We start from the raw sequence: 19663 nt of genomic DNA on the forward strand, positions 1-19663 counted from the left end.
ATCTTTAAACATAAAAACAGGATCAAACTTTAACTTATTACTATTAATTAAACCTAACAACCCCCTTCTAATTCTAAGTGCACATGTATGTAATGTGTATATAAGTTCAGAAAAGTTAATTGATTCACACTCCAATCTCACTTCTCACTCCTCCAAGTTCACTAGTATCAGGAAATTCTTACTCTTATACTGTGCACAGAATTTAACATTTATGAATCTTCAGCAGACTTTGGTGCTTGAAAAGTAAATGGTTATCATTCAGGAAGGTTTTTGTCAGCTTTCAGAGAGAGATTCGTTGCTCATTGGACACAAATTGATTCCTTCAGTGACTTGCTGAAGAAACCTGCCCCATCAAGGTTTTCCAGATAATAACCTCTTTCTTTCAGGTCCCCACAAAGTTCCCTTTTGTTTTCTTTATTTCAAGTGAAACATTATGCAGCCTTCCATCTCCACTTGTATGGACCACAAGGGCTTTGACTAGGCTGAACTAAGAACATAGAACCTGTCCTCAAAATGGGGTTTTCCACAAGCTTGCCAGCTTGTCCTGTTCCAGTCCCAGCTGCTGCTGCTGAACTGTAGAACTGAATTCTCCCACATGACCCTCTTAGAACAGCAAACTGTACTCAGACTGTGGAACTGGACCAAATTTTCTGAGTTCATTCACCTGTTGCTTGTAAAGTCCTTATAGGCATTCTTCAAAGTTTTTGCAAAGGCACCCAGACCCTGGACCGTCTGGCTTAGCCAAACTCGTGCATTTTAAATGAGATCTGTTTTGAAGTGTTTGTACCTGTGTCTGACCTAATTATACACCACAATTTATCTCCTTTAAAACATCTATGTACAATACAAAATATAACATAATCCATCACAAATATATTGTTTCAAATATTTTAGGTTGCAGTTAAAATTTTGCTCTTACAGATCAAAATGTTCTTTGTTGGTGGGAGATATTACTTGCTCTAATTTTTCAGATCATTTTCACTTGTTTGGGACTGCTTCTTCAAGAGAACAAATGTAACAAAACCCTGCAGGCTTTGGTGAGTGACAGTGAACTGACAGCAGGCTGAAGTCAGAGTGTTCCTAAATTGGATACATCTGGAGAGAGAGGAAGTGCAGGTGTAGAGACCATGTGACCATCAGATTAAAGACACAGTACTGTTTGTTTAGGGCCATTTTGACGAAACAGTGCGGGGCTGCAGGGTCTTGGAAGTAATGCAGCTCTGAAGTGGACTTGTGTGTGGTTGTGGACAAACTGTCTGATTTCCCCATGTTATAGGGGAATGAGTCGTGGCCATTGTACAGATGCAGCACTTGGAGAAACAGCCCTGAAAGGGATACTGTGCTGAACATGGCCTTGTGTGATGAGAGACAGTCTCTGAGTTTTCTCACCATCAGAAATTTGGATGCACTACCCTCTGTTGCCTCTTGTAGTCGTTAAAGTCTGCGTGTCTCATCCATTCACACCCAGCGTGTCTCATCCATCTAAATCCCACGTCACGTACATCTAAGCACTGTGTCATGTCCACCTAAAGCCTGCATGTCGCGTCCACCTAAAGCCTGCATGTCACGTGCACCTAAAGCCTGCATGTCACGTGCACCTAAAGCCTGCGTGTCGCATCCACCTAAAGCTTGCGTGTCGTGTCCACCTAAAGCCTGCGTGTCGCGTCCACCTAAAGCTTGCGTGTCGTGTCCACCTAAAGCCTGCATGTCGCATCCACCTAAAGCCTGCGTATCACATCCATCTAAATCCTGTGTGTCTCATCCATCTAAGGCCTGTGAGTCACATGAATTTCAAGCCTACGTATCAACACTGAATTTCCAAAACTGATCTTTGAACTGTGTTACAAGAATTGGGCCTTGAGCTGCAGTGGCTTGAGGTATCCCACACACACCAGTATATTCACGCATAGTTGGGGGATAGGTTTAGTTAAATTATTTATCTTTAGATTATATATTATTGTTAATTAATAATTTAAAATATTATTTAAAATATGGTACTGCCTGGGCTCATTTCAGGAATGTAACATGTGACAATAAAATTGAACCTGAAAACAAATTGTAAATTGACAATACCAAGACCTGTTTTGACTTCTTGTCTCAATAACCACAAGATTTGTGTCCCTCCTGCTGTTTGAGTGAGTGATGTTTAAATATTCCACACTCTGCAAATTTTATGTGTGAACTTGCTGGTGTTTCATCAGGTTGTTTGATTGTATCAACTCCTTGCAGCATTTGGAACAGTTGAACGGCCTCTCCCTGTGTGGACTCGCTGGTGGCTCTGCAGGTGGGAGACCTGACTGAACCCCTTTCCACACTCGGAACAGACGAATGGCCTCTCCGTGGTGTGGACCCGCTGGTGTCTCAGCAGGTGAGAAATCTGGGTAAACCCCTTGCTGCACTCAGGGCAAGTGAAGTGCATCTCGCCAGTGTGGACCCGCCAGTGCATCTCAAGACCATACAACTTGCTGAAGCCCTTCTTGCACTTAGGACAGATGTATGGTTTTTGACCGGTATGGACCCACTGGTGAGTGAGCAGTTGGGAGTGCGTGGTGAAGCCCTTTCTGCACTTGGAACAGGTGAATGGTTTTTCCCCGTTGTGGACCCGTTGGTGGTTCCGTAGGTCAGAGGACTGGATGAAGCCCTTTCCGCACTCGGGGCAAGTGAATGGCCTCTCCCCAGTGTGGACCCGCTTGTGGGTCAACAGTTCAGAGGACTGGATGAAGCCTTTCCCACAGTCGGAACAGGTGAACGGCCTCTCCCCAGTGTGGATCCGCCGGTGGGTCAGCAGGTGGGAGGACCGGGTGAAGCGCTTCCCACAATCAGAGCAGGTGAATGGCCTCTCCCCAGTGTGGACCCGCTGGTGAGCCCGCAGGTTGCAGGACTGGGTGAACCCCTTCCCACACTTGGCACAGGTGAATGGCCTCTCCCTGGTGTGGACCCACTGGTGGGCCTGCAGGTTGCAGGATTGGGTGAAGCCCTTCCCACACTCTGAGCAGGTGAATGGCTTCTCCCCGGCGTGGACCCGTTGATGGTACCGCAGGTGAGAGGACTGGATGAAGCTCTTCCCACACTCTGAGCAGGTGAACGGCCTCTCCCCGGTGTGGACCCGTTGGTGATACCGCAAGTGGGAGGACTGGATGAAGCCCTTCCCACACTCGGGGCAGATGAAAGGCCTCTCCCCGGTGTGGACCCGCTGGTGAGTCGTTAACTCACTCGACGTTTTAAAGTTCTTCCCGCAGTCCGTGCACTGAAATGGGTTCATCGCTGAGAGGACGAGAGGGTGTGACATGGAGATAAAACAATGCAGTCCTGCCCCGGGTGTTCACAGAGCCTGTTCAGACAGATGGAGGTTCCAGGAGAGCTGGGCAGCAGATTAAATAAACATCGAGGCTAGGACTCAGGCCCGGACCCGGGGCGAAACATCCTCTAGCCAGGCGTTTCAAGTCCTGGAACCGCGGGAGCCCTCCGTTCCGGGACCCGGTGCTGCGCTCTCCTCCCGGCACTCCTCGAAAAGCGCCTTCCCCCCCGTTTCTGGCGCTCCAGCGCGTTCAAATAAACGAGCAACGAGAGAGAGAGAGATGACTGCGGGGCAGAGACGAGGAAGGAGAATGAACTTCCGCCTCCTTGCCCCGTAGCCTGATAGACAATGCGCGGCGTCCCGGATGGAACCAGCCGATAGAAGCAAGGCGGAGGGGGGCGAGCAGGAACCTGCTTGCCTGCATCCGGGCTGAGCGGGAAATGCTGCGGATTGTAACCGGAGTTTCGATACCGGGGGCGGTGCCGGGAGTGTGTCTCTGCATCTGCGTTGGTCTCGGTGCAAAGGCTGGGTTTGCATTTAAGAGGAGACGGAGCAAAGGGGGCCACTGGAAATATTAGGCTAAAAAAAAATTAATTCCCGTATGCATATAAACGACACCCACCCACACGAGTGTGGAAAGGGGTTCAGCCAAGTCTCCCACCTGCAGAGCCACCCTGTTCCCACCCAAATAAACTGCAATGCCTCCAAATACACCTTAACAATCACACTGCAATACCCACCCTCCCTGTCTCTGTAATCAAACCGGTCCCCTACACTCCTCCCTGTCTCTGTAAACCCCTCCGGTCCCCTAAACTCCTCCCGATCTCCTAACCCCCTTCGGATCCCCTACCCTCCTCTCTGTCTCTGTAAATCCCTCTGGTCCCCTACACCTCTCCCTATCTCTGTATCTTCCTTGTCTCTGTAACCCCCACCAGTCCCCTACACCCCTCCCTCTGTAACCCCCTCCGGTCCCCTACACCCTCCCTGACTCTGAAACCCTCTGGGTGAAGGGGAGGGAGGGATCAAGCAAGTGAGCAAGGGGGAGGGAGGGACTCAGCAGGTGATGGAGGAGGAGGGAGGGGTCGAATGATCGAGAGGGGGAGGGAGTGAGTGAGCAGGGAGAAGGGAAAGAGTTAGCAAAGAGGGAGGGAGGGAGTGAGTAAACAAAAGGGAGAAGCAGTTGTGATTCTGGTCTGAGAAGTTGAAAGACCTTGCTCAAAAAGACCCTCCTGGCACAGGCCTATGTGGTTTTTCCTAATCCACACGTTCCAGGTGGCCATTACTCCCAACATCAATAGTGAAAGACAGGTCCTACATTGTTCACCTAATTCATCTTATCACAAAACTTTATGTCCCGTGTGCAGGATTCACAGCCTAATAGACCCCAGAAATGGACTTTGTCATGTTTATATTCCCAGTTAACATGCCTGCTCATTTTGAGGATGATGAACGGACAACTCCATTTCAAACCAAAAGATGTGTGTTAACCCTCTCGTTATAGAGGTTCAAGTTCATTCTCATCCAACTGATAAAACCAGAGCAATCAGTGTTTCTCTTGACCAAATTATTTATTTAAATTTAGACCTACAGCACAGTAACAGGCCCTTTCGGGCCACAAGCCTGTGCTACCCAATTAACTTGCAGCCCCTTGTTCATTTTGGAGGGTGGGAAAAAATTGGAGCCCCTGGGGAAAACGCAAGCAGACACAAGTGAAGAACTAAAAACTCCTTGCAGGCACCGTGGGATTCGAACCCGGTTCTGATCGCTGGCGCTCTAACAGCACTGCACTAACTGCTCCACTAACCAAGCCACCCACTCTCTTCACCCACTCCAAAGTATCTACATCGCTCCCGTAATTAGACAATCAGAACTGAATGCAATCCTCTCTTCACAATGTAGTCCCTGCACAGGAATTACGACTTAAGAGTAACATTACTACAAAAAACATGACAAAGGATTCTGTATGGTCTGGAATGGGAGGAGGTTGATGTGGGAGGGGGTGGACACCATAAGTTACTGCACTGGGTGTCACCAACCTTAGTGACCCAATGACCTGGTGCTCTCTACGCTAACCTAACGAGGTATTACAGTGTGGTGGAGGGTCTATTTACTTCGATGCTTTAGTCCAGCAAGTCCCAAACAGGGTTCTGCAGAAAGGCGCAGGGGTTCCGCGGAAGAAATGCATAATAATAACTAAAACTTGTAATCACCGTTTTTATTTAATTTAAATTACTTTTTCTCTGTGTTTCTAAACAGTTGCCTCTATGCTAACAAAACAAAAAGTCATCTTGAGGCCTGATGACATCAGCAGCGCAGACGTCAGGCAGCAAGATGCCATTTTCAACCAATGAGACTCGGATTTCTTTTGGTGCAAGGCTGGCCACACCCATCCTTCTCACTCACTCCCTCCCCTCTCACCCATTCGCTCCTTCCCTCTTCACTCACTCACTTTCACCCTCTTCCATACTCACACTTCCGCCCTCCTCACTCGCTCCCTCCTTCCCCTTTCGCTAACTCTCTCCCTCCTCATTCAGTTGGGGCCGCGGTGGATACTCACGTCAGAGGTGTTGGGAGGTCCAGCCTGTTGACGGCTGGGGATGGGTTGGAAACACGCTTCTGGAAGGTTGGGGTTGGTGGATATTTGGGGCTGGGAGATCGGTGATATTTGTATTTGCAATTTGGTTAAAAATTCAATTGAAACAATCAAATTTTGAAGAACTGCTTACTGTTTAAAGAAAAATAACTTAATCTAAATTAGACTCAATCACACTCAAACTGGAAGTTGATGCCATTATACTTTAAGTTAGTTTCTGGTTCATACCTACAGGGTTCCACAATTTCCAAGTGCTCCCCAAAAGGGTCCCATGAACAAAAAAGTTTGGGAAGCCCTGACCTGGGTTAACTCCATTGGGAAAACGGGAGAATGTTCTGTCACACTACTATCTTGTTGACAGCAGACAGATAACATACTGAATGTAGAGTACATGGTCTAACTCCACCTGGGGAATGGAAGAGTATTCACTCACATTACTGACCAGAAAGTGTGGAATAGATAGTGTTTTTTTTTTAATTTATATTTTTTTCTCTTTGGAGTTCAATATAACTGTCAATATATGGAAATGTTGAATTAGTTTGAAAATACTTGATTGTTATATTCATATAACTTTTTCACTTTTTCTGTATATTCTGTTTTATTGTGGAAAATTAATAAAATGGTTAAAGAAGAAAACAAAAAGGTGTCAGATACAGAATACATGGACTAACTCCAACTGGGGAAGGGGAGAGTGTTCCATCTCACTCCTGGCCTAAAAGCCAGGGAATCAATAATGTATTGGATGAAGAGCATCTGGACTAACTCCACCTGCAGATGGGGAATAGGTAAGATGTTGGATGCAGAATATAGGGACCACACCAAGTGGGGAAGGGAAGTGTTCCTCCACAGGCAGGTGGGGGAGAAAGGTATAGGGTAGGTAAGGGTTCCCAGGACCTATGTCTGAGCAGGGTGACGGTCCTCTCCCTCATTCTCCAGTAGGGAGGGAGATGAAAGGAGTCAGCGTGTTCCAATTGGGGATGTCCCAGGAGGGATTCAGCTCACAGTTCACCTTAGTGATTTGGGGTAGGTGCTCTAGTCAGGGAAAAGGGAGCAGTTGGGAGTAGGGAGGGATGGGTAGGGATGGAGAGGGGATGGCAATGAGAGAGGGGGTGGTGAGGAGGGAGGGAGGGGACCATGAGGAAGGAAGGTGTCAGTGTGGAGGGAGGGGACAGTGAAGAGGGAGGGTGAGGACCACAAGGAGGGGACAGTTAGGAGTGAGGGGAGGGAACAAAAGGAGGGATAGAGGGGAAGGTGAGACTGGAGGAAGGGTACAGTTTTCATCAACCATCTCATCGTTTCAACTTTCCCACTTCCCAAACTCCTCACTGATGTAAGCTACCACCTTAGAATAGAGGGGTGTAGAGCACAGGAGGGGGGGGGGGTTACAGAGACAGGGAGAGGTGCTGGGGACTGGAGGGAGTTACACAGACAGGGAGGGGTGAAGGCGATACAAGGGGCATAAAGAGAGGGAGGTGTATAGGGACTGGAAGGGGTTACACAGATAGGGGTGTCGTGGACTGGAGTGCGGTGGGGGGAAGGGGGGTTGTTACAGAGACAGGGATGGATCTTGGCGACCATAGGGAGTTAGTGATAGGGAAGTCTGTAGGGGTCCGGAGGGGTAACACGGACAGGGAGGGTGGGTATTGGGGAAATGCAGCGTTGGGTGTCGGGTATATTTAGGACATTGCAGTTTTGCTGGGTGGGGACAGGAAGGGGTTGGATGCTGTTTTTATGCATGTGGGTGGTAATTGCTAGCGGGAATTTAAAGTTTTTAGCCGTGGTACTTCCAGTGCCCCCCTCTTCTTCGTCTCACCTTGAATGCAAACCCAGCCTATGCACCAAGACTAATGCAGATGCGGAGACACCCTTCCGCACCGCCGGCACCGAAATTCCCGTTGCAATCTCGCAGCATTACCGCCTCGACCATGAAAATAAATAAATGTCCGAGGGTGCGACCCCTTTAAATGCAGACAAACAGGCTCCTGCTCCGGCCTACTACCCGCTACTATTGGCTAGTTCCATCAAGGACGCGTGCCGCCCATTGCCTATCAGGCTGCGGGGCAAGTAGGCGTTAGTGCGCTCTGTTTCCGTCTCACTCTTTTTCTCTCTCTTCGCCAGAAACGCGGGAAAGCTTCTTGTCGGGGAGCTAAGGTGGTTCAGTGCCAGGAGCAGAACGCAGCACCGGGTCCCGGAACGGAGGGCTCCCGCAGTTCCGGGGTTTGCTACGCCTGGCTCGAGGACGCTTCTCCCCGGGTCCGTGTCCGGGTCCGGGCCCAAGCCCCAGCCTCGGTGTTGATTTTACCCGCTGCCCGGCTCTCCCGCACCCTCCATCGGGCTGAACAGGCGCTGTGTGCCCCGGGGCAGGACTGCATTGATTTATCCCCGGTCACATCCTTTCGTCCCCACAGAGATGAACCCGTTTCAGTGCTCCGACTGCGGGAAGAACTTTAAAACGTCGAGTAAGTTAATAACCCACCAACGGATCCACACCAGGAAGAGGCCTTTCACATGCTCCAAGTGCGGGCAGGGCTTCACCCAGTCCTCCCATCTGCGGGTCCACCAGCGGGTCCACACCGGAGAGAGGCCGTTCACCTGCTCCGAGTGTGGGAAGGGCTTTACCCAGTCCTCCCACCTGCTGACCCACCAGCGGGTCCACACTGGGGTAAGGCCGTTCACCTGCTCTGAGTGTGGGAAGGGCTTCATCCAGTCCTCCCACCTGCTGACCCACCAGCGGTTCCACACCGGGGAGAAGCCATTCACCTGTTCCGAGTGCGGAAAGGGCTTCACCCAATCCTCTGAACTGCGGATCCATCAGCGTTTCCACACCGGGGAGAGGCCGTTCACCTGCTCTGAGTGTGGGAAGGGCTTTACCCAGTCCTCCCACCTGCGGACCCACCAGCGGGTCCACACTGGGGTAAGGCCGTTCACCTGCTCTAAGTGCGGAAAGGGCTTCACTCAGTCCTCCGACCTGAGGAACCACCAACGGGTCCACACTGGGGAGAGGCCATTCATATGCTCCAAGTGCGGAAAGGGCTTCACCAAGCACTCCCAACTGCTATCCCACCAGTGGGTCCACACTGGGCAAAAACCATACATCTGTCCCGAATGCAAGAAGGGCTTCAGCAGGTCGTATGGTCTTGAGATGCACTGGCGGATCCACACTGGTGAGATGCCCTTCACTTGCACTGAGTGCAGCAAGGGCTTTACCCAGGTTTCCCATCTGTTGAGACATCAGCGGGTCCACACTGGGGAGAGGCCGTTCGTTTGTTCTGAATGTGGAAAGGGGTTCACTCAGTTTTCCCACCTGCTGACCCACCAGCAAGTCCACACAGGGAGAGGCCATTCACCTGCCCCGAGTGCAGAAAGGGGTTCACTTGGGTCTACCACCTGCTGACCCACCAGTGGGTCCACATGGGGAAAGGCCATTCAACTGTTTTGAGTACAGGAAGGAGTTGACACAGTCAAACAACCTGATGAAAACCAGTGAGTTCACACACAATATTTCCAGAGGGTGGGATATTTAAACATCACTCACTCAAACTGGAGTCTTGTGGTTATTGAGGCAACTAATCAAAACAGGTCTTGGTATTGTTGTCAATTTGTAATTTGTTTTCAGATTAAAATTTATTGACACATTTTACATTCCAGATAGCAGTAATAGAAATGAGCCCAGGCTGTGTTGTATTTAAAATAATAATTTTAATTATTAATTAACTATAATATATCACCTAAAGATGAATAATTTTCTAAAACTATCCCCCAACTATGGGCAAATATACTGATGTGTGTGGAATACCTCAAGCCAATGCAGCTCAAGGCCAAATTCTTGGAAGGCAGTTCCAAGTTCAGTTCTGGAAATTTAATGTTGACACATCAGCTGGAAATTGATGCCACCTGCATGGTTTTGGATGGATGAGATACACAGGGTTTAAATGGTTACATCACACAGACTTTAGATGGATGAGACACGCAGGCTATAGATGGATGTGACATCTAGGCTTTAATGATCAAGAGGGGACAGAGGGTAGTGTATCTTAAGTTTGGTGATGACTCTAAGTTCAGTGGAATAGCAAATTGTGAAGAGGATGTGGAGACTGCAGTTTAGGGAGGCAGTTTGAAAACCACTGGTTTAGCTGGATGTGAAGCAGTTCATGGAATAGGTGAGAAAGACTGAGGTGATATATTATTTATAAACTCTCAAAATCCTTGTTGAAATGCTTCCAGAAAAATGTCCTTTTCAGACAGATGGCAACCAAAATGCACTCTTTGGTGTAGGGTACACAAAGTCAATGACTCTCACAAAGATTCCACAAACCCTTTTGTGGATCAGCCATTCCAAGTGGCCCTCTCAATGGTCAAAATTCAAACACAGTATTTTACTGCTTCCAGAACTTTTCTGTGGGTCATATGTTCACAGTCTCATATGGAGAAATCAGACACTCCATCACCACGAGGTCATGTTTGATACAGAATCCCTTCAAAGGATGGTTCTCTAAGTGCTGAATCCATACAATAGCCACTACTCATTCCCCTGTAACATGGGGACAATCATACACAAGTCCACTTCAGAACTGCATTACTTCCAAGAGCTCTACTCCACAAAATGGTGCTAAGCAAACTCGGTACTGTGTCTTTAATCTGATGGTCACATGGTCTCTGCACCTGCACTTCCTCTCTCTCCAGATGTATCCAACTTAGGAACATGCTGTCTTCAGCCTGCTGTCAGTTCACTGTCACTCACCAAAGCCTGCAGGGTTTTGTTACATTTGTTCTCTTAATGTGGCAGTCCCACACAAATGAAAATGAACTGAAAAATGGGAGCACGTAATACCTCCCACCAGCAAAGAACATTTTGAACTGTAAGAGCAACATTTTAGCTGTAGCCTACAATATTTGAAACAATGCATTCACTATTTACATGGCATAAAATAGACAAATATAACATTTTTTAGTAACGTTGCAAAGATAACATCTTGAAAGGCAATCTAATTTTTACACAACTTTCTGTAAAACCTAATGATTCCCAAAAACCTCCTAATACTTTCTTACCTGTGGAGATGGAAACTCAGAATTCGTCCAAACTTTTGCCAGAACAGGCACCAACTTGCCCTGACCAACCACATAACCAAAAGTTACAGCACCATGGCCAAATACACTTTTAGCTAAATTGATGGTAAGCTTTGCTTTTGAAAGTTTGTCAAACAATTTCTCGAACTCAGATATACATGCTTCCCATGTGTCATTCCCAATAATTAAATCATCAATATAAGAATCTATGTGGTTGAAACTTTGAGAGATACAGGTGTAACAACAGGTGGCATCATTACTTCACCTATTTTGGTTTTGCCCGGCATTGGAATCTTGTTGGAAAGAATGTTTTTATACTTTATCTACAATTTTAGCTGTTAATTTATAGCTGAATCCAATTACTGCATTATATGGAGCGGTGATGGAAGATATTCATCTGTCACCATCCGATCGCAATGTTCTTGAATTCATGACGCTTCTGGCAAGAAGACATATATAGTTTAGGTGGAAAGATTCGATCCCGCCCCTACATTCAGTGGATGTGCCAGACTTTAGCTTATTTACATTTAGAGAAGATTGGGTGTGTTACAACTGATACTGACTGATATTAAGTTTGAGAGAATGTAGTACCTGTTTATGAATTTGGGTTTCATGATTTTTAAATCTGCTTTAATACAATATGGCTTGTTATTTTTTTCCCTTCACGTCAACTATTCTCATTTATGTTGCAGAATATTTTGTTGTTTATTGTTGAATTTTATTCCTTTAAGACATCCCAACTTCTAATTTCTATTATGAGGTTAGAGGGCTAGGGTCGGGCTTCTTTATTTAGGATTAGTTTGTACATTCAGATTATATATCCTTTCGACTGTTTATTATTTGAACAATAGAGCTGTGGGGAATCAATTCCTGTTTGTTTATGATGGATATTTGTTTGATTTAGAACCTGTAACCTTGCATTCTATATATTACATTTCTTTTTGTATGTTTAAAATGAATAAAAAGATTGGGAAGATAAACCTTGAGTTATAGAATTAATCATTCTTTGGAACATCCCTGGAGCATTCTTCATTTCAAATGGCAAAACATTCTTTTCATATAGACCTTTTCTTTTTCAATCTTTTTGTGAATCATATTTTAGGTGAACAATACATGATGAGAATAGGAGTAAATTATCCAAATGGGAAAAATATCACAATGTGATGGCATATGATTTAACATATTACTTTACACCACAATTAACAAATATGTTCTCATCTCAAACTGAAGTCTTCAAAAAAGAAAAAAAAAAACATTATACACAGCCCCATCTAATCTAAAAGAATGTATAAGACTGGGAAGCCTATCCTGAGAATTTATTAATAAAAGTTGATCGTCTGGTTGTCTGGTCTTCACCAACAAAGAGAAAAAAAATAACATGTAGTCCAGAAGGGAAATTAATTCTACTAAGATGTGGAAATAATTTGCCAAGTCTCTTCAAATTTAACAGAAGTTTCAAATTTACGGCTCCTAACTTACACTAAACTTAAAGATTACATAATTTGAGAGAGCCACTGAGTCAAAGTAGGTGGCTTAGAATCTTTCCATTGAACTTACCCATAACTGTTCTAGCCAACAATGTAGAAAAAGCTGCAACCTGTTATGTGGAAGTGGGAACTCATCCCACTTCTGGAAGTATCATTCCAAAAAGAGCAGTTGTTAAACCTGGCAAGGTCACAAATGCAAAAATTTCCCAATGTGAAGGGCACACATCAGTAACCTTTCAATAAGTCCAACTTTGTAGGAAACTTCACCTTTCCAACCTTGTCTACAGGATCTTCCACACAAGGGATAGGATAAGCATTTATCTTTGTTTCAATGTCTGGTATGGCAGTCAACCTCACCGCAGGGACAACTTTAACCTCTGCATGATAATTTCTCAATAAGAAGACCCCCTTCACTGGTAAACATGATTGGATCCCTATTGCAACAGGTCCATGAACTAAAAATGATTTCACCATGACACTGCAGTATCATGTGCTCTTGTTACCACCTCTTTCTAATTTTTGGGAAGGGGTGTTTCGTACTTTGTCTTTTCTTCTCAATATTACTCTGATTCCAAATCCTTGTCTTGCTCTCTTTGCAATAAGTGGACCTACTGGTTTGATGTTCACTGCTTCACAATCCCATGTTGTTGCTCTCACATTGATGAGATGGAAATATGCTGTCCCTCCCACTCATACCCAGTGGTTGTCAGATGTCTGGCATGTTTGACTTTGGAAAATTAGATGTTCCACTATGGAAAAGAATCTTAATTTCATTTATTTTCAGGCTTCTTAATTATTTTGAAAAATTTTAGATTCATTAAGTCTTTTTTTTTTATTTTTGACTTCATTGTTTACTTTCCTTTTTATTATTAGAAGTGAACTTTCTGTTAAACCAGTGGCCTCTGTCAGGAGGGGATTGATATTTAGAAACTGTTTTTTTTATTTCCTTTACTTTTAATGTAACAGGTTTAATATCATTTCTATTGCTATAAAGACCTGTTAGTATTTTAGTCTACTATTATATTCCTCTGCTACATTTATTTGATGAAACCAATAAAAATATTGAAAAGTGAACATTACACTGTGCAGAGGTATTGACTCTGGGCCTCCTCCCAAACCTTGGACCAAATTCACATCACCATGGCAGTCTCATTATCAAATTTCAAACACAGGTGACTGGGTGGCCCCCAGTGTTTTAAAGGATTTTCATTTTCACTTGTGGTGACCCATCCTCCAGTGAAAACAAACCCACTGACACAAAAGATTTGGACTCCTTAATATTACTAGCCAGTCTGGAACTCTCATGGTTTCCATGTTTTCCAATATCTTTGAATACAGACAACAGGTGCTACCTCCTTTTTGATCTTTATCCTTAACATGGGACAATTTGCTATCACTGACTGGGTTTCTAACAATAGTAGCACAGGGGACCCAAAGGGTTTACCTTTTCTTGCTTTCATTCATCTTTACCCCTGTAGATGACACTTTCCAATTTTTGGTATTTTTCGAATTTCAAAACAAGTTATCTTCACAGAAACGTAAGCAATGATATTCCGAATTACTTTTATGCATCCAATAAATCAAACTCCGTAATCGCAGCTGCAAGTAGCTTTAATTCATTGATAACAATTAAACATTTTGCATAATTTCACATAGACATTTTCATAACGATGGATAAACAAAGCATTCGGCTATATTTAAAGACAACGATATAAGATGATAAGCTAATAGATGATTAATACAAAATAAGATGTATTCAAAGAAGTGTATTTCGATGCTTACGCCTTCTCCATGATTCTTCGAAGAATGAAAGCAAGCTCCATGTACATATTACAACATATGATGCCATAGTAACTATGGTAACACTACAAACAACAAACTTTCTTAAAGGGATAGTCATTAAATTGACTGACGAGTAAAATACAAGGTTTTAACTTTTACATTCTGTGCCCTAATTACTATTACAGATATAAAAGTAAATATGCTAAGTATAAAATTAGAAATCAAAACTTTCTGCTTCTTGTAAAAGACAGATTTTAGTAATAGGTCTATTTAAGTAATCAGTCTTGGTTTTAATCCACACTTGGCATACAAATCCTTTCTTGTCCAGAACTGTTGCCATGATTCTGCCCAGCAACCAATAATTTCTTGGTGCAGAATCGTCCATGTTAATTACAATGTCTCCGCACACAAAATTGCATTTAGCTTTAGACTATTTTAGTCTTTCTTGGAATAATGAAAGATATTCTTTAACCCATTTTTTCAAAATAAATATGCAAGAAATTGCACTTTTTCCATCTGTGTCTGGCATTGATATCTTCTTTTTCAAGTTGACCTGGAGGTATTAAAGGTTTCGATTTAAGAAGTAAGAAATGATTTGGTATAAGTGCCTCAATGTCATTTGAATCAACAGGAATTTCGTTATTGGACAACTATTTAAAATAGCCTCAATCTCACACAAAACTGTCTGAAGTTTGTCATCATTTAGTATTTGACTATTCAAAATGTAATTAAGAATGTTCTTGAATGACCTAATCTTTCTTTCCCACACACCTCCATGACGTGATCCTGTGGGTGGGTTAAATATCCAATTAATTTATTTTTGAAGTCATGAATTTGATGCAGATTCCAATTTTGAATTGATTTTTGTAATTTTAGTTGAGATCCTGTAAAATTAGATCCATTATCAGAACCTAATTTTTTTACTTTACCTCATCTGGTGATAAAACATAGAAGAACATTGATAAAAGAGTCTGTATCAACTGATAACGCTACTTCAATATGAATTGCTTTCATAGTCAAACAGGTAAAAATAGCTCAGTATCATTTTGCAACACTTTTTCCTCATTTTACTTGTAAAGGACCAAATAATAAACTCCCATCTATGTAAATGGGGGCTCATCAGGCAAAACTCTGTCTTCTGGCAAACCCGCCATTTGTTGTTGTCCAGGTTTAGCATTTGCATGTCGACAATTAACACACATTTTGATATAATTCTTTTGGATCAATGTCAAAGCACCAATTATCCAATATTTCTGGTGCAATTCTGATTACAACCACCATGACCTGTTTCCTCATGTATATGTCAAACAATCAATTCAGAAATAGGAAATTCCTTCACTAATATAATTGGATGTTTCACTTCTAATGGCATTATTGCTTTTTCCAATCTTCCTCCTATTCTCAATACATCATTTACCAGAATAGGTTTTAGCTTGTAAACATGACTTTCTATTGTAACATTCAGATTCTTCTTCAATTTTGATACCTCATTATCAAATGCCTTTCTCTGACAAAAACGAGTGATCTCTAATTCAGCATTCGCCAACTCATCAACTGTTAGGTAACAGCTCTTTTCAGACTTCTGATTTTCTTTCTTGACACAATGTAAAAACATAGTTTTTAATCTAAGAATCCATGCTGCTGCCTTTTTCAAATGAAATTGTGAATAATAATAGCAAATTAATCGAATAATTGGATCATTCTCATTAGATATTTGAATAGTACTTATATTAGTATTTTGGATTTCGAGATCTATCATTGAAACTTCGTTAACTTTTTCAGATTTTGAGGCCACTCTTCTCGAGATTGTGAAAGAAATTGAGGACCGAACACCCAAGTGTTGGCTCTTTTCAGAAATTATTGTACATTTGATCCATGTGAAGCCATGTCAGCTGGATTATCCACTGGTTTAACATATCTCCATTGATTAACTTGCAAAGCCTTTACGATCTCATTAATTCTGTTAGCCTCAAAAGTACAAAACCTTATGGTTCATGTACCATTAGTCAAAAGCATAGAATCTGTTAACTCCTTTGTGTAATTCTCTTCATAACAGTGTCCATTTTGCTTGCCATGGTAGTGAGAGTCAATTCCATTCAAGGTGTGGTGACTGGCTTTAATGGAGTCACTCCAGCTTTACCCATTATAAATCCACAATGTACTCACTCTTGGTTATTTTGCAGTACTAAATAACTGACAGTACCAAAACCACCTTTGCTTGTGTCAGGAAAATGGTGTAACTGAGCAAACGTGGCAATTCCAAAATCTCTTGGTTTAAAACATCTGTTGTCTTCAAAACTTTCTAACATTTTAAGACTCAATCTCATTCATCCATTCTTGTGCAATGGAATCTGGTATAATTTCATCCTACCAAATTTTCTTCTGCACAATTCTTGCACAATTTTCTTGACTATTAGTACTACTGGTGTCAATATTCCCAAAGGATCGAATATTGAACTTACGATCGAAAGAATACTTCTTGTTAAATGCCATTCTTTCAAAACAATTTTGTATTTGAAAATATCAGATTGAAGACACCATTGCAATTTTAAACCATTGTTCCCACAGATTAAGTTTGACAACTGAAATTCTGTTGACATTTACATTCGACGACTCTTGATCATAATTAAGTTTTCCTCCTAACGGCCTGTTAATCGTCCATCCAAGCAATGTTCTCATGGAATAAGGTCCATCATTTTGACTCCTCATTTCTTCAAGAAGTTCGAGAGCCTTTGGTACATCTATATAAACATATAACAATTTACAGTGGAGAAACAGGCCATGTTGTCCTTCGAGTCCACACCAGTTTGCTTGAACAACTCCACTAGTACCCCCCTCCCGCTCCCTGCTCATAACCATCCAATCCCCTCACATCTATGTACACATCCAACCTCTCTTAAATGATAGAAGGGATCCTGCCACAACTATCTCTTCTGGAAGATCATTCCATTCTGCCACCACTCTGAGCAAAAAAGCATCCTCTAACATTTCTCCTAAAGTTTTGCCCCCTTATCCTTAAATTATGCCCCCTTGTTCCAACCTCCTGCCCTCAGGGGAAAGAATCTATTTACATCTAGACTAGTCTATTCCCTTCATAATTTTAAACACCTCTCCCAATGAATAAAGTCCCAGTCTCCTTAATATTTCTCCATACCCTAGATCAGGGGTGTCAAACTCAAATTCACAGAGGTCCAAAATTAAAAACTTGGACTAAGTCGTGGGCCAAACTAAATATTTATTGAAAATTTTCAACAACATCTGCATGTTTTCTCTTCTTTCAACATATGTAATGTTAAACTTTTTCTTATTAAAATAAATGTTTAATAATAGTTTTGGTTAAACTCTTTCCAGAAGAAGCATTAACAAATGAGAAATAAAATATTCAATAAATAATATTTCTCTATAGCCTTCAAGCTCCTTCTAAATGTATTTTTTTTCACAAGCCAACAAGTCAAAAAAATAACAACTTGCTTCAATGACAAACAGGTTTGTCTATTAAAATGATGAACATATAGTCTCCCTCCCACCTGTCTTGAAAGGTCCTGTTTTCTGTCTTTGGTTTGGCCATTTTCCGTAAGGAGTTTATTACATGTGAGTTGGGCGAGAGGTCACAGATGCTAATGAAAGTAAAGAGAGGAGGTGGGGGCGATTAGTGGGCTGACGGGCCGGCGCCAATGCATTTGCAAAACATTCTGGGATTTGTAGTATTAGCTGTGCATGCACTATACTGGCGCAGCAGCCAGCGGGCCAGCTCTAATACATATTTGATATGATCTTGCAGGCCAAATATAATTATATCATGGGCCAAATTTGGCCTGCGGGCCTGAGTTTGACTTGTGTGCTTTAGATGATGTAAGCCAGGCAACATCCTTGTAAATGTTCTCTGCACTCTCTCCACCTTATCTATATCCTTTCTATAATTTGGAGAAGTGAACGGAACACTATACTCCAAACCTGACTTCACCAATGTCTTAAACAGCCGCAGCATCACTTTCCAGCTCCTATACTCTATACTATGATTTATCAAGGCCAGCATACCATATGCCTTCTTAACCACCCTGTCTACATGGAAATCCACCTTCAATGAAATCTGTACCATAACCCCAAGGTCCCTCTGTTCCTCTGCATGCCTCAATGCCCTTTCCTTAACTACATATGTCCTATTTTGCTTATTTTTTCCAAAATGCAGCACCTCGCACTTGTCTACATTAAATTCCAGCTGCCATCTTTCTGTCCACTTATCCAAGAAAACCCCTCACTATCCACCACTCCCTCTATTTTAATATCGTCTGCATATTTGCTTACCCAGTTAACAACACTCTCCTCCAAATCATTAATATAAATGATAAACAACAAGGAACCTAGCACTGATCCCTGAGGCACCCCGCTTGTCACAGGCTTCCAACCTGACCAAGAGTTGTCCACCATGACTCTCTGCTATCTTCCAGCCATCTTTGAACCCTCTCGCTATCTCTCTATTTATCCCTAGTGACTGAAATTCTTTATTAACCTTGTATGTGGAACGTTATCAAAAGCTTTACTGAAATCCAAATAGATTACATCAACCACCCTACCTTCATCCACTTTTTTGTCCTCAAAATACACAACAAGGTTTGTCAAACATGACTTTCCCTTTACAAACTCATGCTGGGTGCCCCTAATCAATCCCTGCCTATCCAGATATGCATGTATACTATTGTGAAGAATACCCTTCATAACTCCCCCCCCCCCCCACTGAATTCAAACTTATTGGCCAATAATTACTTGGCCTTCACCTTATGCCTTCTTTAAAATTCAGAACCACATTTGCAACCCTCCAATCCTGCGGCACCACAACCTCCTTCAGTGATCATTGAAAAATCACTGTCAGAGCCCTTACTATTTGCCCCTGATCTCCCTTAACGTCCTGGGAAAAATCCCATCAGGACCTGGAGACATCCATTTTTATTGATCCAAGACCCTCACTTTACTAATCCCTATCCTTTCCATAATTAAGCCATTTGCCTCACTTATTTCATGTAGCCCAATGACCCTTTCCCTCAAGGAGGGAGCCTGGCAATTATCAGCCTGTAAGTTTGACGTCTGTGGTAGGTTAATTAATGGAGAAAGTTCTTAGAGATAGTACTTATAAATATCTGGATAGACAGGGTCTGATCAGGAGCACTCAACATGGATTTGTGGGCGGAAGGTCCTGTTTGACCAATCTGATTTAATTTTTTGAAGAGGTGACTAGGAATGTGGATGAGGATAGCGTGGATGTTGTCTATATGCACTTCAGTAAGGCCTTCGATAAGGTACCACATGGAAGGTTAGTTAGGAAGGTGCAGTCTTTAGGTATAAATTTTGAGATAGTCAAATGGATTGAATATTGTCTGAAAGGGAGAGGCCAGAGAGTGGTAGTGGAAAATTGTCTGTCAGGTTGGAGGCCGGTGACCA

The 19663-nt window shown here is 43.1% G+C and overlaps 2 protein-coding genes and 1 long non-coding RNA gene across 3 annotated transcripts in view; 2 read left to right on the forward strand and 1 right to left on the reverse strand.

The window, feature by feature from the left end:
- LOC138758211 (zinc finger protein 420-like) overlaps positions 1-3789 on the reverse strand; it is a 33800-nt gene extending 30011 nt beyond the window's left edge. Inside the window, exon 1 of the mRNA XM_069926817.1 lies at positions 2248-3789. Within this exon, the coding sequence (XP_069782918.1) occupies positions 2248-3289 (1042 nt within the window). The 5' untranslated portion in view covers positions 3290-3789. The remainder of the gene's footprint in view (positions 1-2247) is intronic.
- Positions 1-6657, forward strand: part of LOC138758215 (uncharacterized) — a 28679-nt gene extending 22022 nt beyond the window's left edge. Inside the window, exons 2-3 of the long non-coding RNA XR_011354217.1 lie at positions 2230-2368; positions 5555-6657. This is a non-coding gene — a long non-coding RNA (uncharacterized lncRNA). The remainder of the gene's footprint in view (positions 1-2229; positions 2369-5554) is intronic.
- Positions 1-11928, forward strand: part of LOC138758212 (zinc finger protein 850-like) — a 77304-nt gene extending 65376 nt beyond the window's left edge. The window contains 2 exon segments of the mRNA XM_069926818.1: positions 8302-9223; positions 9226-11928. Coding sequence (XP_069782919.1) covers positions 8302-9223; positions 9226-9347 — 1044 coding nt within the window. The 3' untranslated portion in view covers positions 9348-11928.
- The last annotated feature ends 7735 nt before the right edge of the window (positions 11929-19663 follow it).

The sequence above is a fragment of the Narcine bancroftii genome, chromosome 3, assembly GCF_036971445.1.
Source record: "Narcine bancroftii isolate sNarBan1 chromosome 3, sNarBan1.hap1, whole genome shotgun sequence".
In the NCBI taxonomy this organism is placed as follows: domain Eukaryota; kingdom Metazoa; phylum Chordata; class Chondrichthyes; order Torpediniformes; family Narcinidae; genus Narcine; species Narcine bancroftii.